A 12,597-nucleotide genomic window follows, 5' to 3' on the forward strand; every position below is an offset into this window, starting at 1 on the left:
TAGGTACTCAAGATTTCCCTTCCCACCATCCTTCCTCCACAGACATCCAGTCTGGTACTTACTTGTATATAGGTGCACTCCTACACACGGGAGCTCCAAAGCTCCCCACCCACACCCACCCCACCCCAAGCACTTTCCATTCTCCAGGACTAAGATTCCGGGTGGGTAGCAAAGAGGTAGCAATGTTTTGGCTCCTTGGGTGTACCCCTATCTGCCATTCTGATTCACAATCCAATTTAAACATTAAGGGCAATCATTCTTCTGAACTCTCAGTGTCATAAGAGTTCATCTGTAGATTGCCCAGAGCAAAAGGGCTGTAAACCCACACAGTCACCACTGTGATGATTTTATGACTTTCCCTGCATCATTCAAAGCCTCAGAACTTTTTGAGACCTCTGTTGCACCTGCATGGTTTGGGGCCATGACTCTACCCTTACAAGCAGGGTTTCGGCTTTGGAATCATTCACTCAGGTGGTTTTGCAGGAAGTAAATACTCAGTAAATGTTTTTTGTACAGAGGTGTCTTCCCTTCTTCCCTTCTCCTTTGCTCAAGGCCCCATATCCATGCAAGCAACTGCTGGATCCACTGTCTCAGAGATGCCATAGTCCTGTATCAGGGCCTCAGACCCCAAGGCTCCCAACCCCCGTCTACCCTCCATCAGCTGCCCCCTGCACTGCCCTATCCCACCACCATCCCTGAAACCTTGGTCAACAATCTCCTAGGACCCAGAATAAAATTCAGAGTCTTTGGGCTTGCCTTCAGAATTCACTGGAATGGACCTCGAGCTCACCTGTCCAAGCTCATTCCTCCTCTCCGGCCCTTTCACTAGACCCCTCCCTCTGCCCCTTTCCCTCCAGTCATTCTGGAGCACTTGACCTTTCCCAATCATGCTTTTCCCACATTGCTTGGTTCACCCTAGACTCTACTCCAAATCTGCTTCCTAATACTGTTTATTCCTTGATTATAAAATGTCAAATCCACAATTATAGGATTGTATTCGGTCCCTCAAAGTGACCTAAAGTCAGCAGTTTGTTCTGGTGACAGAGTGTGCCTTTTTGGGTCTACTACCCTTTATGATGAAATATGACAGAGTTCATTGGTTAATCATTTTCCTATTAGAGCTTAGTGACCTTTATTGGTGCTGACTTACCATTTATTAAAGCAAAAACTACAGTGTCAGAGAATAAGGAGAAAATAGAGAGAAGTCAGAGGTCCAAAAATGCCAAAAAGAAAATCACAGTCAAGGTAGAGCAGTTTTAGTGGAAATGATTACTGCCCCCAAGTTGACCAGCACTGTAAACACAGCAGCAACTTTTTTTTAATGTTTATTATTGAGAGAGATAGACAGACAGAAACAGAGTGCAAGCCGGGGAGTGTTAGAGAGGGAGACACAGAATCTGAAGCAGGCTCCAGGCTCCAAGCTGTTAGCATAGAGCCCCATGCGGGGCTCAAAGTCACAAACCTTAAGATACGACCTGAGGTGAAGTCACACCTCTAACTGACTGAGCCACCCAGGTGTCCCTATTGCCAGCAAATTTTACTAGTTTTGGTATACTAGACCAGGAGTTCTCAAACTGTGGGCCAAAGCCCCAAAGGAATACCCAAGAATTTTTTAGGGGAATTTTGCAAAGTCGAAACTATTTCCATAATACTATCTGGCTTTTTCACTCACATGACCTCTTTTATGTACAGTGGAGTCTCTCTCTGGCCACATCACCTGTACTATAGCAATAGATTGCCCGCAGAAGCAGAAGAATCCAGTTCTCTTCTTTTAAACCAGAGAGACACAAAAAAATGTAACATGATGCCCTTCTTCAGTAATTGTTTTGTTTTGAAAAAGTTGTTTTCCCATAGAAATATGATTTATCTTAGCGTGTAATGGTTTTATTGCTATTAAATTGACTATTGAGGGGTTTTTTTTAGTGCCTTAATTTCTAACGGTGTTAGTATTGATTGTTACAACCTATATAAACTAAAGCAAAAGGGTCCTGGGGCCAAAACACAGGAGAACTGCTGTCCTGGACAAACGATGTGGGTGACCTTCAGCACAAGGTCAGACTAAACGCACCGCCATCAGTCTACGCCCACCGGGCAAGGGGGGGGGGGGTGTCTGACAGAAAGCCTGCTTTAAAAATACCACTCTGCCCCACCGCCAGAACGTGGGCCCCCACTTGCACCCGCTAACTTCCTCTTTTTCCATTGGGATTTGTAGGTCACAGGCCCCAGCCGGAAGGCGGGTGGGTGGGGCCAGGTGGTGGGCGGGGCCTCGGTAGGCGGGGCGTCCGCGCCCAAGCGAACCACGCCACAGAGAGCCTCATCGGAAGCGCGGCAGGTCCCGCCCCCCAGCGCTGCATTCTGGGATGCGGCCTCGGCCAATGCGGCCTCGGCCAATGAGGCGCGGGCTACGTCACAAGGGCTCCCCTTCCCTGCTGCCTGGCGTCGCGGGGCACTCGGGCCCGCGTCCCCTCGTCGTGCCCGTGGCCCACGGGCCGTGCCGCACCCGCGTCCACCATGGTGGACTACTACGAGGTGCTGGGCGTGCCCCGCCAGGCCTCGTCCGAGGCCATCAAGAAGGCGTACCGCAAGCTGGCGCTCAAGTGGCACCCCGACAAAAACCCCGAGAACAAGGAGGAGGCGGAGAGGCGGTTCAAGCAGGTGGCCCAGGCCTACGAGGTGTTGTCAGACGCCACGAAGAGGGACGTCTACGACCGCTACGGCGAGGCCGGAGTGGAGGACTGCGGCGGGGGCGGCGGGGGCGGGGGGCCTTTCCACGACCCCTTCGAGCACGTCTTCACCTTCCGCGACCCGGCGGAGGTCTTCAGGGAGTTCTTCGGCGGCCGGGACCCATTTTCCTTTGACTTCTTTGGAGACCCGCTGGGGAACCTTGTGGGCGGTCGGAGGAGCTCCCGGAGAAGCAGAAGCAGGGGGACCGCGCCCTTCTTCACAGCCTTCAGTGGATTTCCAGCCTTTGGGGGTGGTGTTTCTTCTTTTGATACAGGATTTAGCTCCTTTGGTTCCCTGGGGAATGGAGGCCTTTCTTCCTTCGCCATGTCTTATGGTAGTGGTGGGACCGGCAACTTCAAATCCATGTCGACTTCCACCGAAATCGTCAATGGCAAAAAAATCACCACCAAGAGAATCATTGAGAATGGCCAAGAAAGGGTGGAGGTGGAAGAAGACGGAGAGTTAAAGTCCCTGGTCATAAACGGCAGAGAGCAGTTGCTACACATTGACGCCAAGTAATTCCAGTCCAAGTTGAATCCAAAAAACATTGTGAGGAGCAGCAGGACTTTTTTTTTTTTTTTTTTTTTGAAGATTGCAAGTGCACTCTACTTTCAGAACAACTGTACTCGAGAATTTATAAACAGTTCATGCCGATGCCTATTTGTTGTTATTATTGGGACCATACAAGTCAGACCTCCATTTGTCTTTAGAACTTGTTGTAAATACCTGTATGCACTTTGCTATTTATTAAACAGAATCCCGAGGCAGATGCTGATTATTTCGTAGTATTGGGACAAAATGTTCACAGCACCTTGAACCTTGCCTTTCCATTTTGTTTGAAATGTGAGCCAGGTAGTTTGCTCTGAAGTTAACGTTGCCAAGATAACTCGTTTTACTTCCAATTTTTCAACACATGGTAGTGAAGGATGTGAGTGTATTAATCCTTCTGGCTTAAAGATGCTTTTTAGTCCCACATAAATGCCAGTGACTAGTAAGAGTTTTCCGGTTAAGTGTAGTATTAAGTGTAGCCTTTTTAAAAAACAGGTTAACCTGACAAAGTGGTGTATTCGGTTCCAATGGCTATTGGAACAAATTACCACAAATTTGGTGGCTTAAAACAAGGCACATTTATTCTCTTAAAGATCTGGAGGTCGGAAGTCTAAAGTGAGTTCCATGGACTGACATCAGTGTTAGCAGGAACACGTTCCCTCCAAAGGCTTGAGCAAAATGCTTCAGTGAATTCTTCACGGTTACATGATTAGTTAACAACATCCTTAGGATGCTGTTCGGGTCCCGTAAGCAGTAAACCAGTGGTAGTGATTACTCAAAACCCAACACAAATAGGATTACTAGCCTGTACCCAGCTTGGTTCTACAACTGTGATTTATGGAAATGTGGAAAGTAGTTCCATAAAACTACACAAAACTATCCCATCGCCATGTGCAGAATGTATCTATTTTAAAATAGGTTGACAAAAGCCAGGAATATTGGAGAGCCTGGGATACTGATCGGGTGAGGCAGCATATGCATATTGGAGAGAATACATTTCTGTTGCCATGGTTTATCCCCGTCATGAAAACTGTTTTGGGCATGGCTACCTTGGGATAGCCCATCACAAAATGTGCCATCCTTCCCCTTTGGTTGTGTCTAAGGAAAAGTGTGCGTAAGACATGGGAACAAAAAGGCAACCGAACTGGATAGACTAAAAGTGCAGCATTATTTGTAATTCTTTACAGGAAGCCCATGTGGCCTGAGCACACTTAATTAAGAACATGTGAAGTTGAGTTAAGCCCAATCCCCATAGAATGGTGTGCATACAAGACCTAGCAGGAACATAGGATTCAGCCATTACTATCCCACAAGGGCACACAGTCTGTTAAAACCACGTCAAGTGGTCACTGAGATCCTGGACAGTGCTTCTTAGCCACTAATTGTACAAGAAGTATTATAATAAAGAAGACTGCCAGAGCTTTTAAAAAAATGAGTTCATTTGCCTGCCAGGCAAGGGGACTCACCAGTGAAGATATTCATCGTTGTTGGTGGGGAGGGGAGGAAGAGCAGGGGGAGAAGGGATGTCAGGAGTTTCGAAGTGATAGGAAAGTGCGCATTTTCATGGTGGTTATGCTAATTAAGGGTTAACAACTACTGCTCTGTGTAGGACACAATAAGTGCATTTGTGTCTGTACAATTGGTTAACATAAGTCTTCATTGTTCAGGAAAGTCTTCAGTTGGGTGGCATACTGGGGTCACTCAGAAGTCATGGATCTCAACAGCTCTAGTGGAAGCAACCTACAATGGATGAGTCAATGGATGAATATAAAAGCAAAATGTGTATCCATACTATGGACTATTATAGCCTTAAAAAGTAAGGATATTCTGACCTAATGCTACAATATGCATGAACCTTGAGGACATTAGGCTAAGTGAAGTAAGTCAGTTACAAAAAAGGCAAATAGTGTATGCTTCCATTTGTATGAGATGCCTGGAGTGGCCAAATTCGTGAAGACAAAGTAGAATGGTGGCTAGTTATAACAGTTGAGGGCGAACAGCATCCAGTTTTGATATATCTGAATTAGTGCTGCTAAGTGGAAAGTTGCCTTTTACAGAAAAAGAAACCATTTTATTTAAAGAATTTTCCAAATTGAAAATCTCTTTTAAAAAATGTCTTGGCCCCAGAATCACAGTCCTGTATATCAATATTCCTCTTTTATGGAAAGGCTTGAGTGGGCTTTCAGAGTGGAGAAAATGGCATTTCCTTTGGTGCAAAAGATGACCATCTCAAAGACCCTGCAGTGGACTCTCCATGGACTCACTAGCACTTTCCCACAGAGCAACCCCAGTTAAATAAGGAAGTAGTTTAAGACACCATTTTCAGAATTGGGGATGTCACGGTTTTTTAAATAGAAAAAAAACTTAAATATACATTTTTAGGTGTATCTATGGAACATTTACAAATGTTAATAATAAGTTACCGATCATAGAAGCCACTAGCTACACGTGACTACCAAGCATTTGAAATGCAGCCAGTCCAAATTGAAATATGCTGTAAGTGTAAAATACATACCAGATTTTGAAGATTTAGTACGAAAGCAAAAGAATGTAAAATATCTCAGAGCACTTGGGTGGCTCAGTTGGTTGAGCATCCAACTCTTGATTTTGGCTCAGGTCATGATCTCACCATTAGTGAGATTAAGCCCCACTCTGGGCCCCATGCTGGCAGCACAGAGCCTGCTTAGGACTCTCTCTCTCCCTCTCTCTCTGCCCCTCCCCTGCTCATGCACTCATGTTCTCTCAAGCACACGCATGCTCTCTCCCAACATAAATAAACTTTTTAAAAAATAATGTGAAATATCTCAATAATTTTATGTTGAGTATATGTTGAAGGTATAATGTTTTAGATATATTTGATTGAATAAAATATATCAAAATTAGTTTTAACCCTCTTCATGCCTTTTTTTAAACATGCCTACTAAAATTTTTTAAACATTCTCTGATTAAAATATAAAACGATTAGAAAAATAAGAGAAATATAGCTAATATAAACCTTAACTATATGGGAATAAAGAAACAGCTTTGAAGATAGCCATGAGCTTAAAGAGAAAATCCAAACCATTGAGTTACCAAAAACAAAAAGGAAAAATATATGAGCAATTTATGTGAAAACCTAGGAAGCACAGGAAAAGTTTTATGACCTTCAGTGTTTCATTATTAAGAAAACTCTAACAGGAACTTAATGCTTACCAAAGGAAAACTAGAAAAATAACTATAACTATAAAATAAACCAAAAGATACAAGAATGACAATCACTAATAAAAAGAAAACTGGAATTAATGAAATAGAAAATAAAAATAGTAAAAAGAATAAGCAATTCCAAAAATTATTTCTATGAGAAAACCAATAAAAGAACTCCACCCATCAGAAATCTTAAGAAAGAGGGGCGCCTGGGTGGCGCAGTCGGTTAAGCGTCCGACTTCAGCCAGGTCACGATCTCGCGGTCCGTGAGTTCGAGCCCCGCATCAGGCTCTGGGCTGATGGCTCAGAGCCTGGAGCCTGTTTCCGATTCTGTGTCTCCCTCTCTCTCTGCCCCTCCCCCGTTCATGCTCTGTCTCTCTCTGTCCCAAAAATAAATAAAAAACGTTGAAAAAAAAAATTTTTTTTTTAAAAAAAAGAAAAAAAAAAGAAATCTTAAGAAAGAAAAGGAGCAAAAATATGAAAGACTTAGACTTTGATCTTTCATATTTGGAGAAAATTTCCATCAAGTACCGAAAGAAGTCACATCTAAGGGTAAACCAAAGTAAGGGAGACAAAATCTCAAAGTAAAAAAGAATTTAGTGGAACAAAAGTGATAATGGTGTGCCTAGCACGTATAATACTTGAGAATTTCAGTGTAAATGATCTTTCGCATACCAAATAAATTGGCACAAACATCTAACGGTCTCCAGATGACATACCTTGTCCTGCTGGGCACTTTTTAAATAATGATAATAGATAATATTTATTGTATGCTCATTGTGACAATAGTCAGGCCAGAATAGTTGGGTCACCTGCCCACCTGCCCGTTCAGCTAGAAAAACGGGAGTGAGAATTTGAACCAGTGCAGTTAACTCCAGAGGATATATTTACATAGCAACACTAAAAGAAAAGAGCACCAGTTACTTTTTAAATGCCTTCCTATTTTTCAATTTTTACAAGCCTAATATATATATTTTTAAGTGAATAAATGCATTGCACAAAGGAAAAAGCCAGATAGTGTAGCTCCCTTGTGGTCTGAAGCAAAAAGAGAAATGGCATTAGAGTCCTGTGCAATAATATGTACATAAATAAAAAGAGATACAGAAGTAAGAATGCAAAAACTATAAAAGATCTAAAGTCATGGAAGTTAATATAAAGTAAGTGAATATGGCATAAATGGGGGGAAAAAAGATGGCTAACTCAGTGGATTAAGAAATAAAATAGCTCCCATGAGTCCTATTTCAATTAAACCCAAATATCCAGGATTAATGTCAGATGCCTCTGAAAGTATTAGTAAAGCAATAATTTCTACCATGGAAACCTGGGCTGGGAGGGTGGGCCTGGTGATGCGGTCAGCCCTCCCAACAACCCTTTCCCCTTTTAGACTCCATTCTTTTCATCACCGTCCTCCGCTTCACTGGGTTTATAGGCTCCTAGTTTTATCTCTTCCTTAGTCCCTCTGACCAACCTTTGATGACTTCAGCATCCCAAGCCATTCAACCGACCTGCCATGCAATTCTGCTAGCCCCGAGTTATATACCAGATATCAACACCTGGTCGGGAAACTTGTCAGCACAGCTCCCTCCCTGAAAACTTGAACTCGGTTACTTTCTCGGGTCACAGAGACCCCACCTTCTCTCTTCTGCATCGTCTCACTTCCCCTTAATTTACTCAAGCTCTCAGACACTCCTGCTCCCTTTTGGTGTTTAGGTCTCCTATGATCACACTTTAGACCCTTCCAAGACGAAGCCACTAAAAACGACCGTGTCAACAAACACAATGTGATAGTTCCTTTGTCCTCCAGGATGAGCAAACACCCACAAGCAAAACCTCCTGATGGATCAGCCCACAACTCGGTGTCTCTGCTCCTACACAGCTGGAGAAAATTGCACAACTATGAAGACGGCGCCTGCCTGGAAGACAGTCTTGGTTGACTCAAAGCAGCACTTGCCAATCCTATCACAGACGCTCACCCCTGCCTCTCATTTTTCTCAGTGACCCTGGCAAACCTTTCCTGCATTAGTGGAGGCACTTCAACATTCATCTTACCAAACTGTCAGGAGAACGAGAGATAGACATCTTTAGAAAGACTGGTAGATAAGTAAACACCTGGAAGTAAATTAAGAAAAAAAAAAAACAGACATGTGTTCCACTTGGAACATTGTAGGCATCCATACAGACCTGTGATAATGGCTTCCTGTTGGCACAGTTTATGCCCCCGATGAAGACCATGTTGGGCATCACTGGCCTGGGGTAGTCCAGTACAAAGTCTCCTCTGAACAGCCACACGGATGCAGAGCTGAAAACATCCACCACCGACACCTCTCTCTGCAGGAGCTCAGAGGCGAGGCTTGCGTAAGGAGTGAAAGCAACATGGCAAATGTACTTCAGGGACAGAGGGTAGAGCATGTTCTTGACCCTTTGCAGGAACGTCATGTGGTCTGAATTCATTGTTAATAGCCTAGGAATATATGAGGAAGGGTTTGGGCACTGCGTGCCCTCAAAATCTAAGTCGCAGGGAACATAGCGCAAAAAAAACACGGCAGGCAGTGACAGGTACTTAGCCAGGACTGCCCCACAGGGGTAAACAGGATCTGTTAAAACCACATCAAAGGAACTGGAGTTCAGGTGCCCGATCAGGTCCTTGTTGTACATCAGCTCCTTGCAAGACCTTTGAAAAATGAAAGAAGCAGTTTTCAAATTTTCCATGATTTTCAAAAACATCTTTAGAAAATGTACTTTTTCAAAAACCAGATAAGAGTGGCCCAGAAAGAGGTCATTAAATTCCTCCTGGGTGTAGGGAATGGTGTAGGTCATCAGGGTGAAAAAGTCCTCTTTTTTGATATGCAGATTCACCTCTGGCGAAACGACCACTATTTCGTGGCCTCTAGCATGGAGCTCCTGCAGGGCCTCCTTCATGCTGAGCCAGTGGCTGCCATCCATGGGCAAGACCAGCACCTTCCCACCTTCAGCCCGGGGCCCGACACACAGGAACAGCAACAGCCCCGTGAGCACCGGCAGGGGAACCAGGAATCCTGCAGCCATGTCCGTAGAAGCTCAAAGCAGCTGACTTTTCCAATCAGGCTGTGTCTCCTGCATTTATTTCCATCATCTTTATCTTATCATTGAGTCACTCAGAAGGGCAAGTAACTGGCAGGCAGTGTGTCTTCCTTATGTTAATCATTACAAACTAAATCTATCCCAGTCTTTCACCACTGGCCCCACCCTTCTGCTTGCACAGAGGGAGAGATCAATTCCCTGTACGTAGGGAAAACTCACCTGCCTTCGCTGCTCTCTCCAAGGATCATTCTAACTCACTCTCTTGCTTTTTATCCAATTCTCAGAACAAGACTGTGGATACCGCTTCATTGGCTCTCCTCCTATTTCTCTGTTAATGGCGTCCTAAAGGGCTGTGACCAAGCTCTGAGGAGTCCCCAGTGCCCCAGTCTCCAAGCATAACTAACCTCTCTGGTGGATGTGCCCTTAACTGACAACTCTTAATGCTCTTTCCTCCCATGCACGGGTAACATGGAGCACACCCAGAAAGATCTATAACGTTGCTAAGGCAGCTCTCTCTAAACAGGGAGTGCAACACTAGCTCTTTGGTTTTGTCCGTTTTTTTTTTTTTTTTTTTTTTTCCATATCAGGACGTCTCTTGCAATGGTCAGGAAAGACTTGAGGTGGCTGTCAAATATGGAAATATCTTGAAGGATCCTGCGTTGGAGACTCGAAGACAACACAAGTGTTTGTTGAGCATTCTATATTTACTCCACGAAATAAGAGTTGCTGTTCTCTACAGCATAAATGGGCAAGGTGACCCTTAGCGATGACCTAGTGGGGGCAGAGAGCACCCTCGTGCAGGGCATGCTCACCTTGGAACAAGTGGACACCATGACCCAGCCTCGACTCAGGCTCTGTCTCAACTCCTCTTCTCCAATCTTCTGCTATTCTGTTTAGGGATGGGGGTCGTTTGCTAATAACTTCCTTGCCCCACCCTCCTTCCTTTGAAAACCATCCATTTTGTACAATGCCTCAGAGCTCCCCTCTGCTTGCTACATGAAATGCTGCCGATTCATGAGTCCTTAATAAAGCCAGTGGATCTTCAACTGTACTCAGTTGGATTTTTTTCTTTAGCAACTCCAAGATATAAATCTGGCTAGAATAAATAAAGGAGACATATACCATGCTGGATGGTTAGATTTAACATTGAAATGCTCCTGGTTTTGTCCCAAATTAAGCTATATATTTACAGATGGGAATTTTTAACATGACCAAAAACTATTTTTCAATTCACTGAGAAGCATTTCTGGCTTCTGGTAAGAGGAGTCGCCCCTATCAGACCAGTGGCCCCACAGAAAATGATGATAAACTCCTGTAAAATGTTAGGCAGCAAGCAGAAGCGTGCAGAAACTAAAGGGGAAAGGGGGGATGGGATGGCATAAGGGTGGCCAGGAGCCAGGGTAGAGTTTCCCACTCTTCTGAGCACTCACTTCTCCTACTTCTGCCCTCACCCATTACATTGCTAGCTCCTCCCTGTTAATAGGGGATTAAGATCCCATTTGTAGCCATGTAGCAGAAGATGGCCAGCACCTCAGTCAACCCACTACCCACCATCGGGTCTCTGCCCCCCTCCAGAGCTTGGACCAAAGTTCTAGAGGTCATCTCTTCCTGCTGTCTCTGTCGTAGTGCCCAACCCATGCCTTGTCTGCCAGCCCCGAAGCCAGCAGAGCAGCGGGCACCGCACATCCTTCTCCGACCTCAGCTCTTCTTCCAACCTTCTAACTAGACCTTCAGCCTCTAGTTAAGCTATGGAGTCCCACCAAGCCTCCCACAGTAGCAGCCCACCCATCCTGCAGTCATTTGTTTCTCTTCTCTGCCACAGAGCGCTCTGCACAGTGGCTCCAATGAGTGCACCAAACCAGCCAGTGTTTTCATGTGTCCCCATACTCATCTGGGGGTCCATAAGCATCTGACATACATGCCACCTCCCACAGAAAGGCTGATGGCCAACTCGGGATTTCTCCTGTGACACCTCTTTCCCAAAGCCCGTTTCTTCAGTTTCCTGGCTGGTTCACCAATTGTTGGCTCACAAATTGGTCACTGTACATGGAGGGCAAGGAGAGACCGAAGACAGAGGCAGACCACTCTAGATTGATGGGTGTTGGGGTTAATAAGCAAGGGAACTTACTCACAAGGCTTGTCTTGAGTGGCTGCAAGGTCAAGTGATCTTCGCCCCTGCCTGCCAAATCTTAAGAGAGCCCTTAACTGGGTTCAGTCATGTATACCATCCACATGGTCTACCATCAACAATATCTTCCTCTCTCAAGGCTACATCCTCGGAAACAGCTCCCACTGTGATAACAGTGGACAGAGCATACATTCCGGGGACAATGGAGGAGCAGAGAAGCCTGGATTCAGCCCCCAGATGTAACCCAGCATGAACATCCTCCCAATTGCTTCCTCCAACATTCAATAAAAACAACAACAAAAACCAATTTTTTAATTTGCAAAGGATTTGAATAGATTGTCCAAAGGTCAACAAGCATATGAAACTATGCTCCACATCAATAGTCATCAAGGAACTGCAAATAAAAATGAGATATCAATTCTCCACCACTAGGATAGCTGTACTAAAAAAACTTTTAAATGCAAAATAACAACTGTTGGCAAAGATGTGGGGAAACTGGAATATCCATACATTACTGGTGGGAATATAAAATGGTGTAGCCACTGTAGAAAACAGTTTGACAGTTCCTCAACAAGTTACACATAAAATTACCATCTGTCCCAGCGATTCCACGCCTGGGTATATACTCAAAAGAACGGAAAACAACTGTTTTTTTTAGTTATTATTTTAATTTACATCCAAGTTAGTTGGCATATAGTGCAATAATGATTTCAGGAGTAGAATCCAGTGATTCATCCCCTACATATAGCACCCAATGTTCATCCCAACAAGTGCCCTCATTAATGCCCCTTGCCCATTTAGCCCATCACCCCCCACCCAAAGCCCCTCCAGCAACCCTCAGTTTGTTCTCTGTATTTAAGAGTCTCTTATATTTTGTCCCCCCTCCTTGTTTTTATATTATTTTTGCTTCCCTTCCCTTATGTTCGTCTGTTTTGTATCTTAAATTCCACATG

At 44.5% G+C, this 12,597-nt stretch overlaps 2 protein-coding genes across 2 annotated transcripts; one reads left to right on the top strand and one right to left on the bottom strand.

The window, feature by feature from the left end:
• The first annotated feature begins 2,511 nt into the window (after positions 1 to 2,511).
• Positions 2,512 to 3,243, top strand: LOC125172583 (dnaJ homolog subfamily B member 3-like). The gene has a single exon (XM_047870852.1). The coding sequence runs from the start codon at positions 2,512 to 2,514 to the stop codon at positions 3,241 to 3,243; it is 732 nt and encodes a 243-aa protein (XP_047726808.1).
• A 3,738-nt stretch (positions 3,244 to 6,981) lies between these two features.
• Positions 6,982 to 10,601, bottom strand: LOC125172582 (UDP-glucuronosyltransferase 1A3-like). The gene has a single exon (XM_047870851.1). It carries the CDS (start codon positions 9,499 to 9,501, stop codon positions 8,497 to 8,499), a length of 1,005 nt encoding a protein of 334 aa, XP_047726807.1. The 5' UTR covers positions 9,502 to 10,601; the 3' UTR covers positions 6,982 to 8,496.
• Positions 10,602 to 12,597: the final 1,996 nt, after the last annotated feature.

Source organism: Prionailurus viverrinus, chromosome C1 (assembly GCF_022837055.1).
Source record: "Prionailurus viverrinus isolate Anna chromosome C1, UM_Priviv_1.0, whole genome shotgun sequence".
NCBI lineage: Eukaryota > Metazoa > Chordata > Mammalia > Carnivora > Felidae > Prionailurus > Prionailurus viverrinus.

Bases quoted from the DNA above. Each gene is read 5' to 3' on its own strand.
- LOC125172583 (XM_047870852.1), top strand. From the start codon at position 2,512: ATGGTGGACTACTACGAGGTGCTGGGCGTGCCCCGCCAGGCCTCGTCC.
- LOC125172582 (XM_047870851.1), bottom strand. From the start codon at position 9,501: ATGGCTGCAGGATTCCTGGTTCCCCTGCCGGTGCTCACGGGGCTGTTG.